The sequence below is a fragment of the Triticum urartu genome, chromosome 1A, assembly GCF_056163025.1.
Source record: "Triticum urartu cultivar PI428250 chromosome 1A, HENAU_Tu73, whole genome shotgun sequence".
NCBI lineage: Eukaryota > Viridiplantae > Streptophyta > Magnoliopsida > Poales > Poaceae > Triticum > Triticum urartu.
Genome location: NC_141873.1, coordinates 49,394,653 through 49,421,559, shown reverse-complemented (window position 1 = coordinate 49,421,559; position 26,907 = coordinate 49,394,653). Strand labels below are relative to the sequence as shown.

The window sequence follows — 26,907 nt, the reverse complement described above, 5'->3', positions numbered from 1 at the left end:
GAAATGTTGTTGGAAGAGGGCTATGTGATGTTAGTTTCACATCTGTTTCAGCAAATGCACTTTTGACATGTTTTCCATGATTAATGTGTGCACGCTATGATCCTGAGCTCTACATGTGTTTTGAAGTATGCCATGCCATCTTTACAGGGGTGTATGCCATGTATTTTTGTGATCTCTGTGGTGACTAGCACAAGCATGCTAAGTAGCTTACTTAATGTTGCTGATTTCAGGGACTTAGGAATATTCTAAGTCATTGCCCTGCTGTAATTTTTATGCCATATGTTAATGTTGATTCCTAGTGATCCGTGCCTCTTTTTAGCATGATCAGTAAGGATGTTTTGTAGATTTTGTGGTGCTCTATCCATCCATGTCTTTGTTTGCATTTATGGAGCACCCTAGCTTGAGTCAATCGAGCTCTACTTTTGCTATAAAATGTTCCTGGCAGATTGTTAACATGTTTAGCAATTTTGTCGAGCTTGTTGTAGTTGATCCGTGCATGCTATGTTGTTGTTCTTGCCATGTCTAGCTTCTATGCCATGTCTACTTGCTGGGTATATACTTAGTTTGTCATTCAATGCATCGTAGTGAGTGCATCGAGCTCGTAAACATGCCTACTTGTTATCTGTTTTGCCATGCTCCAGTTTTTCACAAAGTCTGAATCTGTTTATGTTTTTGCTATTTTCACATGCTTGCAATTATATTTTCTGATCCATTTTGGCTTATGGTCACTAAGGGACTTTTGTTGTATGCTTTGAGTAGCTTCATGCCATGTCTTTCTTTGCCATGATATGTTCCTGTAGCATGTTGTTTTCGTGCTCTAAACATTGCTTCCTGATGTTAAATTCCTGACTTGTTGTTATTTTCACTAAGTCTGAAACCTGTAATCTTTTGCACTTTTTCCATGCTTGTTTGAACCTGCTATTGAGTGAATTAGCCGTAGCTCAGTGTTCATCTTTTGCAAGCATCATGAGTGGATCCCTGCCATGTATTTTGTTTCTATGTTTGGGTGCAGTATCTTGTTGTTCTTGATGCATTTATATGGTCTCGTGCTGTTAATCGCAGACCGGTGCCATAATTGTTTTGCTTGTCATTTCCAAACCGTGCATCCGATTCCGGTGATCTTTATATCGATTTCAACCGAAATCAACTCACCTTTCCAGTGGCACTCTTGGTTTTCCAAGTTGAGGCCAGGTTCAATCATTCCTTTCCAAATCATACATATGCATCGCATACCGCATCCCGCATATCATACCATGGTTCGCATCATGTTGTTTGAGCATTTCACGTGGTTGATTGTGTTCCCTTTTGCTTGTTGTCTTGCTTTGGGTAGAGCCAGGAGATGAGTATGTGATCGAGGGGCCCGTTGAGTACGCTTACGAGGATCAAGTCAACTCAGAGAGCTTTGCAGGCAAGATGACCATACCCTTGAAATCACTTCTATCTTTGCTTGCTAGATACTCGCTCTTTTGCTATGCCTATGCTACGATACCTACCACTTGCTTATCATGCCTCCCAAATTGCCATGGCAAACCTCTAACCCACCTTGTCCTAGCAAACCGTTGTTTGGCTATGTTACCGCTTTGCTCAGCCCCTCTTATAGCGTTGCTAGTTGCAGGTGATGATTGGAGATTGTTCCTTGTTGAAACATGTTTATTGTTGGGATATCACCATATTATCTTGATTATCTTAATGCACCTATATACTTGGTAAAGGGTGGAAGGCTCGGCCTTATGCCTAGTGTTTTGTTCCACTCTTGCCGCCCTAGTTTCTGTCATATCGGTGTTATGTTCCCGGATTTTGCGTTCCTTACACGGTTGGGTTATAATGGGAACCCCTTGACAGTTCGCCTTGAATAAAACTCCTCCAGCAATGCCCAACCTTGGTTTTACCATTCGCCACCTAGCCTCTTTTTCCCTTGGGTTTCCGGAGCCCGAGGGTCATCTTTATTAAACCCCCCGGGCCAGTGCTCCTCCGAGTGTTGGTCCAAACTAGAGCCCCTTGCAGCGCTACCTCGGGGAAACTCGAGGGCTGGTTTTAGTTGTACGGATTGCTTATCCGGTGTGCCCTGAGAACGAGATATGTGCAGCTCCTATCGGGATTTGTCGGCACATTCGGGTGGTGTTGCTGGACTTGTTTTACCATTGTCGAGATGTCTTATAAGCAGGATGCCGAGTCTGATCGGATTGTCTTGGGAGAAGGATTATCCTTCGTTGACCGTGAGAGCTTGTGATGGGCTAAGTTGGGACTCCCCTGCAGGAATTTGAACTTTCGAAAGCCGTGCCTGCGGTTATGGGCAGATGGGAATTTGTTAATGTACGGTTGTAGATAACCTGAAACTTAACTTAATTAAAAATGCATCAACCGCGTGTGTTACCGTGATGGTCTCTTCTCAGCGGGGTCCGGGAAGTGAACACGGTGTTGGAGTTATATTTGACATAGGTTGTTCTAGGATCACTTCTTGATCATAGTTGTTCGACCGTGCCTTTGCCTTCTCTTCTCGCTCTCATTTGCGTATGATAGCCACCATATATGCTAGTCGCTTGCTGCAGCTCCACATCATACCTTTTACCCTTCCTATAAGCTTAAATAGTCTTGATCGCGAGGGTGTGAGATTGCTGAGTCCCCGTGACTCACAGATTCCTTCCAAAACCAGATGCAGGGACCGATGATACCATTCCAGGAGATTCAACTGAGCTCAAGTGGGAGTTCTATGAGGACTCGGGATGATACTATGTGTCTTTCCCAGATGATCAGTAGTGGTGCCCAGTTGGGGCGATCGGGGACTATGTTGCATTTGGGGTTTATCTTCGTTTTGGTTCCGTAGTTGGACCTTGAGTGTACTTGGATGAATGTAATGTTATTAATGCTATTTGTGTGACGTGGCGAGTGTAAGCCAACTATGTTACTCTTATTCCCTTATTGTATTACATGGGTTGTTGTGAAGATTACCTCACTTGCGACATTGCTTTCAATGCGGTTATGCCTCTAAGTCGTTCTTCGACACGTGGGAGATATAGCCGCATCGAGGGCGTGACAAGTTGGTAATCAGAGCCTTCCCCGACCTTAGAAGCCCCCCTTCTTGATCGAATCGTTGGTGTTGTTGAGTCTAGAAATTTTTTTTGAGTCATTTAGGATTATATATATCGGAGAGTAGGACTTCTTTTTACTCCTCAGTCCCTTCGTCGCTCTGGTGAGGCATCCTGACGTAGAGTTTTGACTCTTCTCTTCTCAAATTTCACTAAAAAAATTTTAGGATCACGCCGGTATCTTGGAATCGTTCTGATCGATTTGTGACGAGAACATTGTTCTTGGTGCCTCCTGACATTTAGGGGTTGTGGTAGTCTCCCGGGGAATTGAGCTCCGAGGTGTTGTCGTCACAATTTTATCGTTGCAATTCTGGAATACCTGAGTTTCGCCGACATCGAAAATCTCTTTTATGCAGTTGTTGGTGAGATAACCTCGACGCCACCCAGTACTGGGGCGGGAGTTCGGGAGTATTGCCATAACTAGTATAACGGATGCTTTTCGAAGGTTGAGGTAAATGATTTCCGAAGTTTTCTTGGTTATGTGTTGAAGGATGGATACAACTTTTGGGTGAGATATTATGCTTCCCCTGTATCCCCAACACCTGATTGCATAACCGGAAAGGTTCGAGAGTTTCATAGGTGGGAATTCTTGTAGCTCTAGCATTTCTTCCGCGGATATTTGGTTTGTGATTGGGTAATCCTCACCAAGTATTTGTTCTTGTCCGTACCTTGTTGTTTTATTCTTCTACCTCTATCTAAGTGGCTTCTCAATTTATGGAAGTGTGACCATTTCAATTGGAATGCATTCGTTCATTTTGTTCGGATGTGAAGACTATATATTGCAATTTCGATCCATTGGATTCAGCTTTAATATATGTCTGTCAAGATGCTAACGGATGTCACCCTCTCCAGGATGGCTCCTCCAACGCGCATGACTCCGAATCCTGATCCGCCACCACCATCTCCACCTCTGGAGGCATGGCAAGCTGTGATGGCCGCTACCAATGCAAACACGCAGCTGATCATGCAACTCTTGCAAGAACGCACTCAAGCAAATCATGGCCATGGCAACAATCAGAATCAGTTTGCTACACTCAACCAGTTCCTTGCTAACCAGCCAAAGACCTTCAGCAACTGTGTCGAGGCCTCAGACACTGATGATTGGCTCGTGGATATCTGCAAGCATTTCGAGTGCAGTAATGTCAGGCCTGAGGACTTTGTCAAGTTTGCCTCCTTCCAACTCAAAGACCAAGCTGCAGAATGGTTTCGGCAATACAAAGATTCCAGAGGAGGTCGTGTGCTTACCTGGGATGAATTCCGTCAAGACTTCAAAGCTCACCACATTCCTCAGAGTGTTGTTGAGAGCAAGCGTGAGGAATTCCGCAACCTGAAGCAAGGCATCTTGTCTGTTTACCAGTATAACATTTTGTTCCAGAGGCTCGCTCGTTTCACCAAGCAAGACGTCCCTGACGAGAAGAGCATGATTTATCAGTTCAGGGGTGGCCTCGGAGAAGATCTCCAACTAGCTCTCGTGCTCTTTGAGCCGAAGAAGTACGATGAGTTTTACAACATGGCACTGAAACAAGAGACTGCTTGTCGGTGTCAAAACTGGCGGATCTCGGGTAGGGGGTCCTGAACTGTGCGTCTAGGCCGGATGGCAACAGGAGGCAGGGAACACGATGTTTTACCCAGGTTCGGGCCCTCTCGATGGAGGTAAAACCCTACGTCCTGCTTGATTAATATTGATGATATGGGTAGTACAAGAGTAGATCTACCACGAGATCGGAGAGGCTAAACCCTAGAAGCTAGCCTATGGTATGATTGTATGTCTCCTTTTTTCTATCGACTAGCCTGGCCCTGGTTTATATAATACACCAGAGGCCTAGTTTAACAAGAGTCCTAGCCGAATACGCCGGTGGGGAGAAGTCCTTGTCTTGATCGCCAAGTCTTGTGGTATCTTCCTTGTATGCGGCAGCTGTCCGAACTGGCCCACGAGTATACGGCCACGGGGGTCCTCGGCCCAATCTATCAGATCGGGAGATGACGTGTTGAGTACCCCCTAGTCCAGGACACCGTCAGTAGCCCCCCGAACCGGTCTTCAAGTTAGGGACGCTCCTTGATTCTTCCGAACTGTTCTTCATCTTCGGTCGTCGGTCTTGAAAACTGGTTCAACAAATCTTCTTTATCTTCGATCTTGAGGATCGCCGAAATGCATTCGACGAGTTTGCACGTCGGGTATCCGAGGAGCCCCTTTAAGTTTACGGCCTTTATCAATGCCTTGTTATTTTTATGCCACACCTCGGGTTTGAGGCTATTCCCGAGCGGCAGCGTCCTCTTGCGTTCGAGCTCCAACGCCGGACTACATTCGAGGTATCCTTTGCAGCCGAGCACCAACGCCGGACCGCTTCCCAGCTCTAACACTGGAATGTATCCGAGCTCCAACGCCGGACTATGTATCCGAGCTCCAACGCCGGACTGTATCCGAGCTCCAACGCTGGAATATGTATCCGAGCCCCAACGCCGGAATGTATACCCGAGCTCCAACACCGGACTATATCCGAGCTGCAGCCCGGACTATATCCGAGGTGTCGTAAATCACCTTGGTTCAAAGAAGTTTGAAGGAGTTTAGCCGAGCTTAATGCCGTAAATGCCCTCTATGGAGCCAGCCACTAACGTCCGAGCTTTATGCCGGGCTGCTTCCGAGGTGGTGCACCACCCCGAATGTGGGCCGATTTTTGTGAATATTTTTTATTGGCACAATTTATTCTCTGCTGAGATATATAGCCAGTAGCCCTCAAGGTGGGTATCGGTCTAAAACCCGAGATGCACATGAAGGATGACATAAGACCGCTGATCCCAGTAGCCGCTGAGACTCAGGTTGATTTGCAAAATCGGTCTGAGGATCAAGTCCTAGCTCGGCAGAATACTCCGGGACACAAAAAGCGGCGTGCTCAGTCCTCGAGACTCAGGTTGGGTGCGGCCGACCAACCTGAGGATCAAAATCTCCTCGGAAACTATATTGCACATAAAATTTTCTGCATTGGACAAGCAATGCAGTAGCCTCCGAGACACTGGTCGGGTGGCAACACCAGATGAGGGGATTAATGTGCCCCTTTAATATTTGTAAATAATAAGCCCGAAGCCCGGTAGGCCCCGAGCCTTAATGCGGGCACGGGTGGCCGAATTAAGGATCAATATCCATAGTAAAATCACAAATTATGTGTAATGACTCTATGTATCCAAGTACTTTACGTCATTAATGCTCGGATCCGCATTGTACAAAACTTTGTTGACCGACCATCGGCTTCCACCTCCTTGGCCAGTAGCCGAGGAGTGTTTGTCCTACTTTATAAAGCCTTTATGAGGGCAAAGATTTACGACAAACAAGGCAATCTGGCCACACAGTTTTATAAACAAAGGTACGCAGAGAGATATGTTATATTACTGTTTAACAGAAGAAATGTATTCCAAAGAAAATAGTCCCGCTATCGGTTCCTTTCTTTGGGTTGTCATGCTAAGCATGATCATGAACCTCAGCTCGAATGTAAGAGCAAAATATCGAGGATTTAGTTTGGGAGGCCAGTTAATAGCCCCCGGTAGTGTTCGGCGACAGTCGAGGTCAAGCTGTAAACATTTCGACCAATGTTATGAATGGCCCGTCATAGTCATCGGATCGCTGACCAGTTTACGCTTATTGTGACAGTCAGTTTTCGGCTTTCTCCACTAAGGTGCTTAACCATGTGAGCTGGAAGCACAATCGCAGTGGTTCTCCCTTTGCACGCCTAGCCAAACAAAACGGCACGTAGGAATCAAGTGCAGGAGCCGGGCAACCCAACTATTGACCGAAGACACAATTCGAAACCGATGCATATATAGCAATATCTGAGAATGTTTTTGCCGAATCCCTAAAGGTGTCCGGCGTTGCACTGCGAGACTAATGCTGGAAAAGCACAAATATTTTAAAAGTGCCAAAAAGCTTGGAAAACCAAGAAACGTCAGTAAAAACGTGACGTCCGAACAAGATCAAGTGTTTGGTGCCAATCCGAAAATTGGTCTTAGAAAAAAGAAGTGCTTCTGTCGTCCTTTAACATGACACATCCTATCTCAAGACTTCGAGCGGGTCAGCCTACGGCTTCAACCTCCTATCCCGAGGGCGGAGTACTTCTCATTAGGCCAGTTTACCAAACTAAACTCTAGTGGCTTTGAGAGAGAAATTAGGCTCCCCGGCTAATGACCGCACACTCGCGTCGAAAAAAGGAGTGATAAATAATAATAATAATAATAGAACTTTGCAACGACTGAGAAGAAGAACACTTATTATAAAATGGCTCAAATAAACTTAAGAGCCCCCAAGTGACTTGGGTAGAAGAATGATTGCATGTACCGAAGTACTTATATCATATCTATGTTCAACCGAACTTTAAACACGTCTTAACTGACCGTCGGCTTCTCCCTCTTCGGTTAAGGACCGAAAAGTGTTATGTACTCCATCGGTCAAGAATATCGACGGTGTTTCCAATAACCAGGCAATCAGGCCATAAGGCTGTAACAGACAAAGCGCGCTCAGGGAACTTATGCTATATTACTGCGAAGAGTAAGAAGCATCTTCGAAGAAAATAGTACCCCCACCGATACCTTTCTTCGGTGCTCATTGTTATTATGAGACTTGTGCAATAGATTTTTTGTACTCATGAGTTCCGTTGTGTGCCGACCATCATTGAATAACTATAAGAGCGCTAGCTTTCGGCTTCACCTAGTCTGAGGTCCGGCTCGGGTGACCCGATCGTGACAATCACAGAGGTGCTCCCTTTACTCCCTAGCCGAACAATCGGGAACGTAGGGGTAAACACAGGAGCGAGGCAACCCAACTTGCAAATTGCTTAAGTCAATGTGGTGCATATTGTGGCGTAATACACGAACAAGGAACGAAGCCGTACAAGTATAATCATATGCAACAGGAAAAGCTTCATAAAGGAAGCCCCCAAGTAAACGGGGTATTTGAATTTATGCGTCACAAACAAAGTTTGGACAAGGAAATTTTTTAGAAGCAACTTTTTTCCAAAAAAGTATAATGCTTGGTCGAACCGAACGCAAGTTAGAAATTAAAGCTTTGAGCATGAAAGCGACTTAGCTGGTTAATGTGTTCGGTATTGATGACGCGGTCCGAGCTTGATGCGGGGCAAGGTTCCATCCCTCAAGCCGGTCCCGAGGTGGCAGAGCGGAGAGCTTGACACGCCGAAGTGGTGACATAGCACGATCAATGCAGACCGACAGAGTGACGCCGAAGTCCCCGGATCATTTTCCTGTGCACAAAAAATAGTGCAAACCGGAGATAATAGTAATAATGATAATTAAAAAAATCATTGCATAATAAATAATTTATGCAAAGTGAGTAATAAAAGAAATATGGCCTGGCGCCGAAGTCAAGTCGATGCAGGGCGTCGGCGTGATGCGGTAAAGGCATGGCAAAGCCTGAATTCGCAGGTCGGTCCGAGCTCCGAGTGCGGTGTTCGCCGGACTATATACGGAAACTGACCGAACCACCATGCGACTGTCGTTAATGCAGCCACCATTTGATAGACCTGTGTACATATGACGGACAAACCAGAGTAATAATTCCTTGGGAAAAATGAACCCAAACAAGCAAAAAATACTGGGATTAATAGCACCTGGTTTATTTGTTGTAGCAATCAGAAGGAAGGTGATTCCTAAAATTGGGACCCGCTCCGCACACCCATTACCTGATGGGCGATAAAACGACGGCATGGCAATGCTGGTAAAGGTTGACTCGCCGAGGCAAAGCCCTCGGCCTAGCTAACGTGACGGAGCTGGTCGGCTAGTGACACCGAAGTGTCCACAGTAGGTTGATGAAGAGATGGCGAAGCCCCCGGTCCAGCCGAGATGTCGAAGCCTCGATGTCAGCTGATGAGTCAAAGTAGGTCGGTGTGATGGACACCAGCTTGAAGAAGCAATAGTGTGGCCCTGTCGATGCAGGTCGTGACGTGGTCGATGCCGGCTTGATGAAGCGACCATGCGGCGATGCCGGTATGCCCGCTCCGTGTAATCCGTGGGGCGGCGATGTTGGTGATGATTTATCCTTCGCGATGCCGGGCTCTTGTTCGGCCTGCCGAGATGATGATCCGAAGAAGTTGAGCTCGGCTCAACAAAGTGACGCCGTGTCTAGCGCAGGTCGGCAGCCGTGGAGTAATATTGCCGGACTGGTTTGACACCAGCATGATGTTGAAGATCATGTTCAAAAGATCTTACAGTTAGTGGGATGTGTTCGGGAACAAAACACAATACCCCATACAAAACTTTCTTCAAAAGGGACGTCCGAAATCCTGTTCATAAAAAAGATGAACTCGGATCGGATTCGTTTTCGCGCAGAAAACAGATCCGAAAAGTGATGCACTAATCGGAAGGTTCCCGGAGTTTGGACGGTCGGATCGATCCGAAATTTTGAGAGGTGGTATATATTGGAATTCTGCAGCCGATCAACGGTTGGATCTTCCAAAGGACGTTCGAGCTAGAAGATGGACACCACGCCCTAAACTCATCCAAATTCCCGTCCAGATTTGACAGGGCTCCGGTATATCGTGGATTGCCAGAGATTCCTCCATCGGAACTCGACAAAATTTTCCAGGGTTGTTGTAGACTCAATTCCGCACAATTCCACCAAAGCGATCATCAAAGCGATACTCGAGGAGGTGGTGGTGGCAGATACGAGTTCGCTGTCCAGAAAAACAGCACGGTCACTTGAGGGCAATGTTGACGTTGAGCCCCCGAGCTCCATAGATGATTCCTCCGTGATCTTGATAGAGATCGGAGTTGATGTTTGATGAAGGCCCTCGTCCGGACATGGTGATCCGAACACGGGGCGCAATTCTTGGTCGAACCAAGGTGACCAGTCGAGCTGGTGATGAAGATGCCGAAGTCGCAGTTGATCTGTAGGCGAGCCATCGATCCTTTTGTCGATCACACAGCGGAACTCTCAATGAAAGCACCAATGTCGGTGTCAAAACCGGCGGATCTCGGGTAGGGGGTCCCGAACTGTGCGTCTAGATCGGATGGTAACAGTAGGCAGGGAACATGATGTTTTACCCAGGTTCGGGCCCTCTCGATGGAGGTAAAACCCTACGTCCTGCTTGATTAATATTGATGATATGGGTAGTACAAGAGTAGATCTACCACGAGATCGGAGAGGCTAAACCCTAGAAGCTAGCCTATGGTATGATTGTATGTCTCTTTTTTTCTATCGACTAGCCTGGCCCTAGTTTATATAATACACCATAGGCCTAGGTTAACAAGAGTCCTAGCCGAATACGCCGGTGGGGAGAAGTCCTTGTCTTGATCGCCAAGTCTTGTGGAATCTTCCTTGTATCCGGCAGCTGTCCGAACTGGCCCACGAGTATACGGCCACGGGGGTCCTCGGCCCAATCTATCAGATCGGGAGATGACGTGTTGAGTACCCCCTAGTCCAGGACACCGTCACTGCTCAACTCAAGTGCGATGCTTCCAAGAAGCGAGTCAGAGATGAAACTCCTTCTTCCTCAACTCAAGTGGCTTCTAAGCAGCAAAAGTATTGGTTGCCTCCTCCTCCTCCGTTCCGTCAGCCTTATCAGCAGAAGAGCAAAGGTGGCAATGGATCTTCCCACCCACCCAACCCAGGCTTTCAGAACAAGACTTCGTCTCAAGCTCCAAGATCAAGTGCTCCGTATCACCGTCCGCTCTCGGAGGTCACGTGCAACAAGTGTCAGCAGAAGGGTCACTATGCCAACAAATGCTTCAATCATAGGTGTCTTCATCCTCCTCCTGTGAGATCTGCCAGTACCGCAGTGGTCAAGCATAATCCCAAGCACGCCAAGGTCAACATGATGAACGCAGCTCAGGCAGAGGACTCGTCAGATGTCATTATGGGTAACCTTCCTGTTAACGATATTCCTACAAAAGTTCTTTTTGACACTGGTGCATCGCATTGTTTCATCTCGAGACCTTTTGCATCTAAGCATGAATTGGTTACTCAAGTTTTGCCGAAACCTTTGGCTATTGTCTCTCCGGCCCGGCAAATGACTTCTCGAGTTTTTGTTCCGGATGTTTCTATCATGTTGGGCGACTATAAGTTCTTGTCTTCTCCTAATGTCCTTGGTGACTCGGATATCGATCTTATTCTCGGAATGGACTGGCTTTCTAAGCACAAGGCTCAGCTTGATTGTGCTGCCAAGCAGATTCAATTGACTCATTCGTTTGAGGATGTAATTGTCTTTGCCGCAAGGGATGATACCATTCGACTATTTTCTCTTAATGAGAAGGGTGATCTGGATGCCATTTCTCAGATTCCAGTCGTTTGTGAATATCAAGACGTCTTTCCAGAAGAGCTTCCAGGAATGCCTCCGCATCGGGCAGTTGAATTCGTCATCGATCTTGAGCCTGGCACGGAACCTGTTTGCAAACGCCCTTACAAGCTTGGACCTAAAGAGTTGAAGGAGCTGAAGAAACAACTCGATATTCAAGAGCGTATGGGTCTTATCCACCCAAGTTCTTCTCCATGGGGTTGTGGCGTTATTTTCGTCAAGAAGAAGGATGGAATGGACCGACTTTGTGTTGACTACTGTCCATTGAAAAAGAAGACCATAAAGAACAAGTACCCACTTCCCAACATCAACGAGCTGTTTGAACGACTCAAAGGTGCTCAAGTATTCTCCAAGCTTGATCTCCCTATGGGCTATCACCAAATTCGCATTCGTGAACAAGATATCCCCAAGACAGCATTCAGAACAAGCTATGGTTCATATGAATACATTGTCATGTCTTTCGGCCTCGTCAACGCTCCTCCGACATTCTCTCGCATGATGAATTTTATATTCAATGCCTATACAAATGACTTCGTCTTGGTCTACCTCGATGACATTTTGGTCTTTTCCAAGAACAAGGAGGATCATGCCAAGCACTTGCGTTTGGTGCTCGATAAACTCAGAGAACATCAGTTCTATGCGAAGTTTTCAAAGTGCGAGTTTTGGCTCGATGAGGTTCTCTACCTTGGACATATCATATCTGCCAAGGGCATAGCAGTTAATCCTGAGAAGGTGTCTACAATTGTGAATTGGGAACCACCTCAGAATGTGAAGCAACTCCGCAGCTTTCTTGGGCTAGCAAGCTATTGTCAAAGGTTCGTTGAGAACTTCTCAAAGATCCCGAAGCCTCTTTCCAACCTCTTGCAGAAGCATGTGAAGTACGTCTGGTCTCTTGAATGCGACATCGCTTTCAACACCCTGAAAGAGAAGTTAGTCACTGCTCCAGTTCTGACTCCTCCTGATGAATCCAAACCGTTCGAGGTCTTCTGTGATGCTTCCCTTCAAGGTCTTGGTGCAGTGCTGATGCAAGAGAAGAAAGTTGTGGCCTATACCTCTCGCCAGTTGAAGCCCAACGAAAAGAACTACCCCACTCATGACCTCGAGTTGGCGGCATTTATCCATGCTCTTTTAACTTGGAGACATCTCTTATTGGGAAGAAAAGTGGACATCTTCACTGATCATAAGAGTCTCAAGTACATCTTCACTCAGCCTAATCTCGACCTCAGGCAGACTCGTTGGGTCGAAATGATTCAAGAGTATAATCCGAGTATCGAATATACTCTAGGCAAGGCTAATGCTGACGCATTGAGCAGAAAGGCTTACTGCAACAGTTTGATTCTCAAGCCTTACCAACCCGAGCTTTGTGAAGCTTTCCGCAAACTCAATCTGCAAGTTGTTCCTCATGGATTTCTGGCCAACCTCCAAGTCTCTCCTACTTTGGAAGATCAGATTCGCGAGGCTCAACTTCTTGATGCTATGGTGAAGAAGGTGAAGATTGGGATTGCCAAGAGTCAACCCAAGTACAAGTGCTATCGTCTCGATGACAAGGATACTCTATTCTTCGAGGATCGCATTGTTGTGCCTAAAGGTGACTTTCGCAAAGTCATTTTGAACGAAGCTCACAATTCCCTCCTCTCTATCCACCCTGGAAGTACAAAGATGTACCATGACCTCAAGTAGTCGTTTTGGTGGACTCGAATGAAGCGCGAGATTGCTCAGTTCGTGAATGAATGTGATGTCTGCAGAAGAGTGAAAGCAGAACACCAACGACCAGCTAGTCTCCTCCCACCTCTTGCCATTCCAGAATGGAAGTTTGACCATATTGAGATGGACTTCGTGACTGGATTTCCAAAGTCCAAGCGTGGCAATGATGCTATCTTTGTTGTCATCGACAAGCTCACTAAAGTGGCTCATTTCCTTCCTATCAAAGAATCTATCACAGCAGCTCAGTTGGCAGAGCTATATACCTCCAGGATTGTCTCTCTGCACGGCATTCCATAGTTGATATCTTCATATCGTGGCAGCATCTTCACCTCCAAGTTTTTGGATTCTTTTCAGAAGGCCATGGGCACCAACATTCGCTATAGCACAGCTTTTCATCCTCAAACTAGTGGCCAAGTCGAGCGAGTAATCAAATTATTGAAGATATGCTCAGGGCTTGTGTCATCTCTTTTGGTATGAAGTGGGAAGATTGTCTTCCATATGCCGAGTTCTCCTACAACAACAGCTTTCAAGCGAGTTCGGGCAAGGCCCCATTTGAAATTCTCTATGGAAGAAAGTGTCGTACTCCTCTTAACTGGTCAGAGACTGGTGAACGCCAACTTCTTGGCCATGACTTGATCGCATAGGCTGAAGAAATGTGCAAAGTCATTCGTGAAAATCTCAAAGCCGCGAAATCGCGCCAGAAGAGTTACTATGATAGCAAGCATCGTGACTTGGCTTTCGAGATCGGAGACCATGTCTACCTCTGCGTCTCTCCAATGAAAGGTACTCGTCGCTTCGGTACCAAAGGGAAGCTTGCCCCTAGATACGTGGGTACTTTCAAGATCATTGGCAAAAGAGGTGATCTCGCCTATCAACTTGAGCTTCCCTCCAACTTTGCAAACGTGCACGACGTGTTTCATGTCTCTCAACTCCGCAAGTGTTTCAAGACTCCTGACCGGACCATCAACTTTGAAGACATTGATCTCCAAGAAGACCTGTCTTATCGTGAGCACCCTGTTGCTATTCTTGAAGAAACTGAGCGCAAGACTCACAACAAGTCAATCAAATTCCTGAAAGTCAAGTGGTCACATCATTCCGACCGCGAAGCCACCTGGGAATGCGAGGATCACCTCCGTTCTGAGTACCTGGAGTTTTTCCAGTCCTAGATCTCGGGATGAGATCCTTTCGTAGTGGTGGAGTGTTGTAACACCCCGGATGTAGCCTACCTTATTTGTATTCCAACTCTTGCCGTTTCCGCACTAAGTTATGATAGTACCTCGTTGTCGGGTTTTTGTCTCCATGTGTTTGTGTCTTTTTCTTGCATCTCATATCATGTCATCATATGCATTGCATTTGCATACGTGTTCTTCTCATACATCCGAGCATTTTCCTCGTTGTCCGTTTTGCAGTCCGGCGCTCCTATGTCCTCCGGTGTCCCTTTCTACCTCTTTTCGTGTGCGGGTGTTAAACGTTTTCGGATTTGATCGAGACTTGTCATGCGGCCTCGGTTTACTACCGGTAGACCGCCTGTCAGGTTTCGTGCCATTTGGACTTCGTTTGATACTCCAAGGGTTAACCGAGGGACCGAAAAGGCCTCGTGTGTGTTGCAGCCCAACACCCCTCCAAAGTGGCTCAAAACCCACCTAAACCTCCTCCATAACCTAGGCCATTCAATCACGATCGCGTGGCCGCAAACCGCACCTCGTTTGGAGCTTCCTAGCTCCCTCTACGCCTATATAAAGACCCCTCCATTTCATTCCCGGATCTCCTCTTCCCGAAACCCTAAATCCCCTCTCAGCGAGCCGGACAATGTCCGTTCCGGCCGGACGTCCCACCGCCGCCGCCCTCGTCCAATAGGGACGCGCCACGTCGCCTGGGGGAGAGCCCCACTTCACCGCCGCCGCGCGGGCCCGCCAGGCCCGCACCGGGCCCCCACAGCCCACCTGCTCCCCGCCGCCGCGGATCGGTGCCGCCCCATCTCCTCCTCCCGCGCCAGCGAAGCTCTGCCACCGGAGCCGCCCCGCTCCGGTAGCTCATCCGCCGCCCCGCCCGAGCCACAGGGAGCCGAGCCGCGCCGCTTCTCGCCGCTCCGGCGACCTCGTCGCCCGCGGCCACCTCCGCCGCCCGGCGCCGGCGACCTCTCCGGCGTCCGACTCCGGCCGCCGTCGTCTTCTCTCCGGCGAACAGGTTTTCCGGCAATCTTCGGGAGACGAGCCGCTACAGTGCCCCGCGATCCAGATCTGAGATCTCTCGGTTGACTTTCCCCCGAAACCCTAATCCCAGATAATTTTTGCATACTTTGACGCATCATAACTCTGCATCCATAGCTCCGATTGGTGCGTGTAGCATATCAAAATGTTCGTCTCGACGAGTACATCATTTCGCCTCATTGCATCATTTTCATTTGAGCTCATCTTGATGCCCAAAATGCTGTTGGAAGAGGGCTATGTGATGTTAGTTTCAGATCTGTTTCAGCAAATGCACTTTTGTCATTTTTGCCATGATTAATGTGTGCACGCTATGATCCTGAGCTCTACTTGTGTTTTGAAGTATGCCATGCCATCTTTACAAGGGTGTATGCCATGTATTTTTGTGATCTCTGTGGTGACTAGCACAAGCATGCTAAGTAGCTTACTTAATGTTGCTGATTTCAGGGACTTAGGAATATTCTAAGTCATTGCCCTGCTGTAATTTTTATGCCATATGTTAATGTTGATTCCTAGTGATCCGTGCCTCTTTTTAGCATGATCAGTAAGGATGTTTTGTAGATTTTGTGGTGCTCTATCCATCCATGTCTTTGTTTGCATTTATGGAGCACCCTAGCTTGAGTCAATCGAGCTCTACTTTTGCTATAAAATGTTCCTGGCAGATTGTTAACATGTTTAGCAATTTTGTCGAGCTTGTTGTAGTTGATCCGTGCATGCTATGTTGTTGTTCTTGCCATGTCTAGCTTCTATGCCATGTCTACTTGCTGGGTATATACTTAGTTTGTCATTCAATGCATCGTAGTGAGTGCATCGAGCTCGTAAACATGCCTACTTGTTATCTGTTTTGCCATGCTCCAGTTTTTCACCAAGTCTGAATCTGTTTATGTTTTTGCTATGTTCACATGCTTGCAATTATATTTTCTGATCCCTTTTGGCTTATGGTCACTAAGGGACTTTTGTTGTATGCTTTGAGTAGCTTCATGCCATGCCTTGCTTTGCCATGATATGTTCCTGTAGCATGTTGTTTTCGTGTTCTAAACATTGCTTCCTGATGTTAAATTCCTGACTTGTTATTTTCACTAAGTCTGAAACCTGTAATCTTTTGCACTTTTGCCATGCTTGTTTGAACCTTCTATTGAGTGAATTAGCCGTAGATCAGTGTTCATCTTTTGCAAGCATCATGAGTGGATCCCTGCCATGTATTTTGTTGCTATGTTTGGGTGCAGTATCGTTGTTCTTGATGCATTTATATGGTCTCATGTTGTTAATCGCAGACCGGTGCCATATTTATTTTGCTTGCCATTTCCAAACCGTGCATCCGATTCCGGTGATCTTTATATCGATTTCGATCGAAATCAACTCACCTTTCTAGTGGCACTCTTGGTTTTCCAAGTTGAGGACAGGTTCAATCATTCCTTTCCAAATCATACATATGCATCGCATACCGCATCCCGCATATCATACCATGTTTCGCATCATGTTGTTTGAGCATTGCACGTGGTTGATTGTGTTCCCTTTTGCTTGTTGTCTTGCTTTGGGTAGATCCGGGAGACGAGTACGTGATCGAGGAGCCCATTGAGTATGCTTACGAGGATCAAGTCAACTCAGAAAGCTTTGCAGGCAAGATGACCATACCCTCGAAATCACTTCTATCTTTGCTTGCTAGATGCTCACTCTTTTGCTATGCCTATGCTACGATACCTACCACTTGCTTATCATCCCTCCCAAATTTCCATGTCAAACCTCTAACCCACCTTGTCCTAGCAAACCGTTGTTTGGCTATGTTACCGCTTTGCTCAGCCCCTCTTATAGCGTTGCTAGTTGCAGGTGAAGATTGGAGATTGTTCCTTGTTGGAACATGTTTATTGTTGGGATATCACCATATTATCTTGATTATCTTAATGCACCTATATACTTGGTAAAGGGTGGAAGGCTCGGCCTTATTCCTAGTGTTTTGTTCCACTCTTGCCGCCCTATTTTCCGTCATTATGTTCCCGGATTTTGCGTTCCTTACACGGTTGGGTTATAATGGGAACCCCTTGACAGTTCGCCTTGAATAAAACTCCTCCAGCAATGCCCAACCTTGGTTTTACCATTCGCCACCTAGCCTCTTTTTCCCTTGGGTTTCCGGAGCCCGAGGGTCATCTTTATTAAACCCCCCCCCCCCCCGGGCCAGTGCTCCTCTGAGTGTTGGTCCAAACTAGAGCCCCTTGCAGCGCCACCTCGGGGAAACTCGAGGGCTGGTTTTAGTTGTACGGATTGCTTATCCGGTGTGCCCTGAGAACGAGATATGTGCAGCTCCTATCGGGATTTATCGGCACATTCGGGTGGTGTTGCTGGACTTGTTTTACCATTGTCGAGATGTCTTATAACCGGGATGCCGAGTCTGATCGGATTGTCTTGGGAGAAGGAATATCCTTCGTTGACCGTGAGAGCTTGTGATGGGCTAAGTTGGGACTCCCCTGCAGGAATTTGAACTTTCGAAAGCCGTGCCCGCGGTTATGGGCAGATGGGAATTTATTAATGTCCGGTTGTAGATAACCTGAAACTTAACTTAATTAAAAATGCATCAACCGCGTGTGTTACCGTGATGGTCTCTTCTCAGCGGGGTCCGGGAAGTGAACACGATGTTGGAGTTATATTTGACGTAGGTTGTTCTAGGATCACTTCTTGATCATAGTTGTTCGACCGTGCCTTTGCCTTCTCTTCTAGCTCTCATTTGCGTATGATAGCCACCATATATGCTAGTCGCTTGCTGCAGCTCCACATCATACCTTTTACCCTTCCTATAAGCTTAAATAGTCTTGATCGCGAGGGTGTGAGATTGCCGAGTCCCCGTGACTCACAGATTCCTTTCAAAACCAGATGCAGGGACCGATGATACCATTCCAGGAGATTCAACTAAGCTCAAGTGGGAGTTCGATGAGGACTCAAGACGATACTACGTGTCTTTCCCAGATGATCAGTAGTGGTGCCTAGTTGGGGCGATCGGGGACTATGTTGCATTTGGGGTTTATCTTCATTTTGGTTCCGTAGTCGGACCTTGAGTGTACTTGGATGAATGTAATGTTATTAATGCTATTTGTGTGACTTGGCGAGTGTAAGCCAACTATGTTACTCTTATTCCCTTATTGTATTACATGGGTTGTTGTGAAGATTACCTCACTTGAGACATTGCTTTCAATGCGGTTATGCCTCTAAGTCGTGCCTCGACACGTCGGAGATATAGCCACATCGAGGGCGTGACACAATATTAGCATCCAGGTTCCACTATTGGTTATTGACCGGAGAGGTGTCTCGGTCATGTCTACATAGTTCTCGAACCCGTAGGGTCCGCACGCTTAACGTTCGATGACAATTTGTATTATATGAGTTATGTGATTTGGTGACAGAATGTTGTTTGGAGTCCCGGATGAGATCACGGACATGACGAGGAGTCTCAAAATGGTTGATAGGTAAAGATTCATATATGGTACGATAGTATTCGAACACCGGAAGTGTTCTAGGGTTACCGGGTATGTATCGGGTCACTGGAAGGGGTTCCGGGCTACCCCTGGCAAACTATATGGGCCTTATCGGCTAAGAGGGGAAACACACCGGCCACAAAGGGGCTGGTGCGCCCCCCATATGGGCTGGCCAAATTGGAGGAGGAAAGGGGAAGGAGGAAAGGAAAAAGGGAATAGGATTCCCCCTTCCCCCTCTTCCCTTCCTACTCCGAATAGGAATAGGAAAGGGGGAGGCCGAATTTGGAGGTGCCCAAGTAGGATTCCTCCTACTTGGGGTGCCCCCTTGGCTTCCTCTCCTCCCCTCCAACCTATATATATGAGGGGGGCACCACTAGAACACACAACAAACATTTTTTGCCGTGTGCGGCGCCCCCTTCCACAGTTTATGCCTCCGGTCATATTCATGTAGTGCTTAGGCGAAGCCCTGCGCGGATCACTTCACCATCACCGTCACCACGCCATCGTACTGACGGAACTCTCCCTCGACACTTTGCTAGATCAAGAGTTCGAGAGATGTCATCGAGCTGAACGTGAGCAAACTCGGAGGTGCCGTACGTTCGGTGCTTGATCGGTCCGAATGAGAAGAAGTTCGACTACATCAACCGCGTTTTCAAATGCTTCCACTTTCGGTCTATGAGGGTACGTGGACAGACTCTCCCCCTCTCGTTTCTATGCATCTCCTAGATAGATCTTGCATGAGCATAATTTTTTTTGAAATTGCATGCTACGTTCCCCAACAGAAAGCACCTCATTGTATGTACACTTGATCAATGAGTAATAAAGACATCTTCTCTATGTCAATTTTACTTTCTATACCTATGTTTGATCATCTCTTCATGCAATGGTCCCGCTTTACAACCCTTGGACCGTACTCGCCAGCAGAGGTTGTGGAACAGTTATGTCCATATCAGGGATTCTCTAGTGGGCGGTTGTCTCCTCGAATGTATGCCATGAAATGGTTTGGATTTTAATTTCCCATGATCATGTTGTGTGGGTACGTACGTACCTCCATGGAGAATCGCCTTCTTCAGCAATTGGTGGCACAACACATAGTGTTCAGTTCGGTGGTGCTATCCCGAGTACCGGGCCTCGAGCTCCGGAGTGAAAACCTTAGGTATCTCCTATGATGGTTGCACATGGTAATGATCGTGTTTACGCATTTTTACCTTTGTTAAATGCATTGCTTTGGAGAATCTTTGGACGTGCACTCCAAGGTGAAAACCCAATATCTAACCTCCAATGCTTCGATCTAGCAACGGCGGTGCATGCACAACGTTCCCTTGATGAAGTGCTGATTTCATAGAATCTTTCCGATAGTTCGTGTGTTGTCCAGGGCAGTGGATGCCATTGTCGCTAGTTTGCTATTTGTGTGTCGTTGATCGTGTCACCTCTCTTCTTTTTATGCTTTTTGGTTGTGTCTATCGTCAATGTCTCAACTAGGTCTTGACATTATGTCGTTGCAGAGTTCGGTGTAATTTATATCATCTCCATATTAATATATTACCCTTTGCAAAAAAAAACATACACATGTATCAAAAAGAAGTGTCATGGCCCGATTCCTGACCTCCCTGATGCTTGAGGATGCGGTGGTCAGCTCAATAGTGGCATGAGAAGGCGATCGGGAACCTAGGAGGAGGAGCACCGGGGTATGGGAGGAGGCTCGAGTGGCAGCAGCCGCGAGATTTGGTTCAGTGGTGGGAGGAGATTTAGGAGGCATAAACCGAATAAGTAATTTAATCGGTGCCAGTATGTACAGGTGGGCAATCCACCATCCCTCACTTTCGTCAAGATCCTTGCAGGTTTTATACTCTATTTTCATATATCAGATTACACATAGCAATATATGTACTAGTGTCAGATATTGTCAGCTCTTACAGAAGGGAGACAATTAGAGTGGAGAGAACGGTGTATGCATGCATGCATTCTCTCACGCCATACATATGACATGCATTTTATTTTCATCCTCATATTTTGATTTGATTCATATCTTTTGAACCAAATGTCGATTATTGAAACTTTTTGTATATTTGAATCCCTGGTGCCAAGACCTTTAGAGCAAAACCAATTTTGGTTATGTTTGAAATATATTTTATTTTATATATTTCAATTATCTTTGAAATTACTTTCATAAAACATTAGATTGTTTCACTATTTCATAAAAGTTTTTTCTAGTGTTTCGCTCATTTTCACCAACTGGAATATGGAACTCACAATGGCACATATATGTTTGATATATTAGTAAAATAGAAGTTAAGTATATTCTTAATAATAAATTCTGCATAATGAAAGAACCAAATTCTCATATTCCAAATAACCAATTTCACATATTTTGACGCGGCGGAATAAGTAACTTGACAAACACACTAAAAAATTGAGTGAAATACGTGGACATCAACACTACAATTTAGAGTGTTTGAAACAGTCAATTTCACATATTTAAAATAACTTATTTCTCATCTTTCACTAGTTTTTTTCTCAATTATCTTTGAAATCACTTTCATAAAACATAATATTGTTCCGCTATTTCATAAAAGTGTTTTTCAGTGTTTCGCTAATTTAAAATTTTATTTCACTCATTTAAAGAAATTCGCTCGCTTCATAAAACATATCTCGCTTGTTTCAAAAAATTATATTTCACTCATTTCAAAAATTACTTCACTCATTCAAACAATGATTTCGCTCAATTCATAAAACTGGTTTCACTGAATTAAAAAAACTATTCCACTTATTTCAGAAAAAAAATCATATGTATGCAAAAGGGATTTCACTCATTTCGAGAAACTGGCTTCACTCAATTCAAAAAGCCTATTTAACTTCTTCAGAAAACCGATTTCACTCATTTCAAATGTTCAAACTTAAACATGTTTAAATCTATTCAAGAGGGATCTCATTCTAAAGGTCGCGCCGGGAGTTCAAATATATATTAAAAAATCAAAAACAATAGTGTGGTTTAAAAAATATGGTTGATTTAAATTAGCAAAGATTGATTAAGTATGTTTGTTGCCTGCGAGAGGAGAGCCAATATATTTTATTATGCTATACTTGTACCTTTTTGCAGAGAATACGAGAGATGGGTTGCCACCATAGCGGGTTATACATATGGATGAGCCCCACTTAGGTACAGATCATAAAGCATTTGAATGGTGGATGCAGCGGTAAAAAGGTGTTTGCGAGGTATAAGCAGGCACCAAAAAACATTTATTATAAACTTTCATGCATCAAAGGACGTGCAAAGTCAATTGCGCCTTAAGGCCATGAGTTGCAGATTTTATCGACGATGTCACAGAGATGCTCTAACTACCGTACGCATGCAGGGTGGGATCAAAAAGTGGATGAGATCCAACGATCTAAGGAGCACATACGTACAAGTGTGATCCAGTTGATAGGTTGATACAGAAACATCACTGGTTTTTTGAAGGAAACATAATTCATTTACGTAAAACCAACCATAACTTGGTACAGTTAGCATCACAGTTCGGATTTTGACGCTACAGGAGCAGAGACAGTTTCTCCTTGTCATCAGCATCAAGGCAATCACGAGACCAGGATTTTTCAAAAATTAACTCAAACGATCATGCAGCCTGCGCAACATTTTCATATGCTCTGATGTGAATATGAATGCCAGAATGAAGCCAAATTTGAAATACACACACATGATTGAACTCATAGGGTAGAACATCAAAGATCGAAGAGAGGAGGGAAATTTGGCAATAGTTATATGCACCCGGCCACGCCATGAAGTACAAAATGTGATCATAAGTTTACATAATAAATGGTTTTGCTTCCGTAGAAACTAGGGTCTTTTACATTTGTGTCCCTAACTCGAACCCACTACTTAGATTTGTCCTTAATTTCGAAGTGTGCTCAAATTTGCCCCTCTGCCGTTAAGTGTCCTTATAGAAATGCCCTTCCGTACCGTTACCGTCCAGTCAAAGCCATTTGACCGCTATCTGACCATTTCTTTGACATTTTTGCCCCTGTCTCCTTGTGCCACTTATGGGTGGGGCCCATTCTCAAAAAATAAAACAAAAACCCTTTCTCTCACCCCTCTCTCTCACACACACACTTATAGGTGGACCCAACTAGAAAAAAAGGGAAAAAGGACAAGCTACTTCTCTCTCTCAAGTCTCTCTCCCTGCCCAATGACAGGCCGACAACCACTCTCTCTCTCAACTCTGGCGAGGGTGTTGAATGGCCGCCACCGCCGTTGCTGGTCTTCCGTGACGCCACAACCCACTCGCCCTCATTCTCTCTCTGTCGCTCACCCTTTTTCTCTCTCCCCTCCTCTAGCCCTCTCCCGCAAGCCCACCGGAGGCCGCCCTGTCGCCGTACTCAGTCCAGCACATGGGCAACGGAAACCCCAGGCATCGCTAGCTCGCCAGGATGCTCGTACGGCATGACATCGCTGCCCCAGCCGACGAATTTGACCAGAGAAGTCCAGTACCAAGAGCCAGGATGCATCTGCATCACCTCCGGCCTCGGATTGGCACCGTCGATTTGATGCCATTGAAGCACGCCGATGGATCCTAGCCGCTCCCCGGGCGTCATGGTGTACATCAGAGGCCGCGAGCATCCTCCATAGCAAGACCTATAACCTCGGGTCGTCTTCCCCGCGAGTTCTGTGCTCTGCCATGGCCGCCATGGTTGAAGTCCTCGCTTCGGTCTTCTTCGAGCCACAGCGGCGCCGTCATCGTGCTCCTAGTGAGCTCGTTAATGTCACGGAGCTTCCCCTCTCCCCCTCGCATGGTAGCCCCCCCACTTGCTCGATCCAAAGCCGCCGCGGGAATGGTCGCTACCGTTCGCTCCGGTGACCATATGGTCCGGAGAAAACATCCCTGGATGCGGCAGATCCAGGGCTATCGCCTGCTTCCCTCGTCCAGCCTCCTCGCGGCCTCCCGACGTGCCACCGCCGTGGCAAGTGGTCGCCGTCAGTCACTGTTGGCCTAATCAACAATTAATTGAAACAAAATATGCAGAAAATATTAATAATCCAATAACAGTGGGCCTAATATCAAGTTTGAATAGTCCTTTTCTAGATTGGCCCCACATGTAAGTTATCAGTGAGAGAGAGAGGGGGTGAGAGAAAGTGTTTTTTCATTTTATTTTTTGAGAGTGAGACCCACCAGTAAGTGGCACATGGACACAAGGGCAAAAATGTCAAAGAAACGGCTGGTTAGCGGTCAAACAACCTTGACTGGACGGTAACGGCTCGGAGGGGCATTTCTATAAGACCACATGACGGCGGAGGGGCAAATTTAAGCAGACTTCGAAATTAGGGACAAATCTGAGTAGGTGGTTCGACTTAGGGACAGAAATGCAAATGGCCCTAGAAACTACTACTACTTCGCGCCATCGCCCTAACTTTCTTTTGCAGGATTGCCAAAGAGGTAGGCTCCGTCTTCGCGGTAGATGAGTCCTTCGTTGAAGATTATTGCTTGTTGAACGAAGATGATGACTTCCCCAAATATTGCTTTTTGTATGAGATAGTTGAAGGCTAGGCAGAAGCATATGGCATTTGTCATTTGATAGGGAGATTGGGTAGTCATAATTTGGTTGAGTTAGCATTAAAGTTCAGAATTTGACACTAGAGGAGCAGAGTTTTTCACAAAGGAACACAAACGAATGTTTTGTATGCTCTGTTGTGAATATGAATGCCTGAATGAAACAAAATTTCAAGCAGAGCCATACAGATACAGTAGAACATCACAGATCAAGCTGAGGAGGTAAATTTAGGAAATTGAAACCAAAATAGATAGATAGATAGATAAGGATCATGACTTGATGTTTCTAGCTAAGATCAAATCAATAGTTTTCAGAATATGAGATCCAACCATGGTTTTAAATAGCCCGCTATATATAGCTTCGTTATAGCAGTTATAGCGTTTACAAAAGGTCTTGCGCTAAAAGACTTTGGTCCAAACAAATGAACAAACATTATAAATAGCGCGCTATAGCTCCGCAATAGCACGCTATAGCGTTTAGAAGAGGTCCGCCGCTAAGAGGCTTAGCGCGCTATTTAAAATTTTGGATCCAACACAGAAGCTACTAGGAGCATATGGCAGTTCTTCTTTCAGCCCGCACAAGCACTAGGCATAAAACATCAGAAGAAGTCAGCGCAACGGAACTTGACGTCGTAGAAGTGGACGCTGAATGCGGCGGCCAAATCCCACATGAAGGCCAGCTTCTCTTGGTCGCCGGTGATGGCGACGATGGGCCTCAGGTCGTAGGGCTTGAGGGTTTTCGCCCTGCCACTGCCGGCGATGATCTCGGTGACGCGCGTGAGGCCGTCCATCGCAGCCACGACGCTGCCGGTGGTGGCGCATCCCTTGTCGCATTCGACCTCGACCCTGACAAAGGACTTGCCGATGGCAATGAGCTCCTGCACGCAGACGCAGACGTGTCCCCAAATTAGCGACGGAGCATGCGGATGCGATGAAAGATGAACGATGGATGGATGGATGGACCTTGTTTGTACCTCGCAGACGACATCGGGGAGAGGCAAGACGCGAACTTTGGCCATCATTCTTGCGAGGAATCCTTGGCAGTCCTTGGCGGTGGTGCGGAGGTGCTCGGCGAGATCCTTGTCATTCTGCACCAGCATGGCCTGGTACGGGTACTTGTAGGCGACGACGGGAGCCTCCTCCTCCATGGCCGGAGAAGCCTGGCGGTAACGACACAGCAGCTTAAAGTGGAACAGGCAGAAGCCGTTGGCCAGGTTGAGCAGGTAGTTGGCCTTGTCTTCCTCGTCGGAGACGTCGCCGAGAAAAGCCGGGTGCCACTCCGGGTCATCCACGCCGGAGCCGAGGAAGGTCACGGACATGTTGCGCAAGGCATCGATGGCGGCCTGCACGGTGTCGGCGCTGGCGTAGCCGCCCTCGCACTCGCCCTCTACCTCCAGGAACGCCCAAGTGATGCGCGCCACCTCCTGCAGGCATGCGTGCGTACGAGACAGGTGAATCAATGATAGATCCATACGGCATGGAGTGTAGGACGAGAGGAAGAAGCGCGCGCATCAAGATGGAGATGGAGATGGAGATGGAGATGGAGATGGAGATGGTGTAGGAGAGGAGGAAGGCGGAGATGTATGTACCTGGTACATGGCGTCGGGGAGCGGGAAGGGATGATCCTTCGTCATGCTCGCCAGGAGGCCAAGGCTGTCCTTGGCGGTGATGGCGAGGCGCTCCAGGACGGTCTTGTCGCCGGCGCTGATGACGGCGTGGAACTTGCCGCGCGCTTCCTCCATGGCCTCCAGAAAGGCCTGCATCCGGCCGGACCGAACCGGAGGAAGATTCAGCAACAAGTGAACAAGCTAGGCGTGGAACCGATGGATCGGAGCAAAGTGACGGCCGGACGGAAAGGGACCTACGTACCTTCTCCTTGTCGGACGGCGAAGCATTGTCTCCAGCGGCGCAGGCGCGGCGAAGGGGAGCCGGCGCCTTCGCACCTCCGACTGCCGGCACAGACACAGCAAGGACCAACGTGCCCGAGCCCGGCGACGGTGCTGACCCGAGGAGGAGCACGCGGCCGCCTCCGACGACCTGGACCTGCTGCTGCTGCTGCTGCAGCAGACCGCGGGCAGCGGCGGCCGGGAAGGGGACGGAGGAGGTGAAGGCGAGGGCCATCGCTGCTGCTGCGCCGGGGCGGTTCGCTTCCGCTGTGGTGGTTTGGTGGGTGGCAGACGGCGAGGAGGACGGAGACTGAGAGAGGGGACGCCAAGGAAGGGAGGGAAGCCTTGTTTTGTAGCCAAGCCGACGTGGGTGGGCCATGCCATGGACAGAGGCCGTTTCTCCTTTTTCTCTTTTTGACCATTCTTTCTTCGTTACAAGATTACTCTCTTTTTTTACCATTTACTACTGTATTATTTACTACAACTGCTCTCTTCCTTTTTTGCTCTACCCAATGCCCAACAAAACGCAACGGTCTCAAGCTAGCCACAAGTAGTCACGGTTTTGATGGGTAAATTAGCACCTTTTTTGATTAATTTATTTAATTCATGGTGAATAAATCATACTGATATCTAAACAAGCTCCAAAACATCTAAACAATGCTCTACCCAATTCCCAATAAAATGCAACGGCCGTTTTGCTGGGTAAATTAGCATTTTTTTATTAAT

General features: G+C 46.9%; 1 protein-coding gene across 1 annotated transcript; it reads right to left on the bottom strand.

Moving 5' to 3' along the window:
• Positions 1 to 24,679: 24,679 nt before the first annotated feature.
• LOC125551611 (uncharacterized) lies at positions 24,680 to 26,488 on the bottom strand. Its single transcript, XM_048714891.2, has 4 exons — positions 26,165 to 26,488; positions 25,885 to 26,052; positions 25,270 to 25,719; positions 24,680 to 25,173 (listed from the first exon to the last, which is right to left on the bottom strand). The coding sequence occupies exons 1-4, from the start codon at positions 26,414 to 26,416 to the stop codon at positions 24,895 to 24,897; spliced, it is 1,149 nt and encodes a 382-aa protein (XP_048570848.1). The 5' UTR covers positions 26,417 to 26,488; the 3' UTR covers positions 24,680 to 24,894.
• Between the last annotated feature and the right edge of the window lie 419 nt (positions 26,489 to 26,907).

Bases quoted from the DNA above. Each gene is read 5' to 3' on its own strand.
- LOC125551611 (XM_048714891.2), bottom strand. From the start codon at position 26,416: ATGGCCCTCGCCTTCACCTCCTCCGTCCCCTTCCCGGCCGCCGCTGCC. The intron at 26,053-26,164 runs GTACGTAGGTCC...GGCCGGATGCAG, and splicing joins CGCCGTCCGACAAGGAGAAG to GCCTTTCTGGAGGCCATGGA. The intron at 25,720-25,884 runs GTACATACATCT...GCATGCCTGCAG, and splicing joins TCCCCGACGCCATGTACCAG to GAGGTGGCGCGCATCACTTG.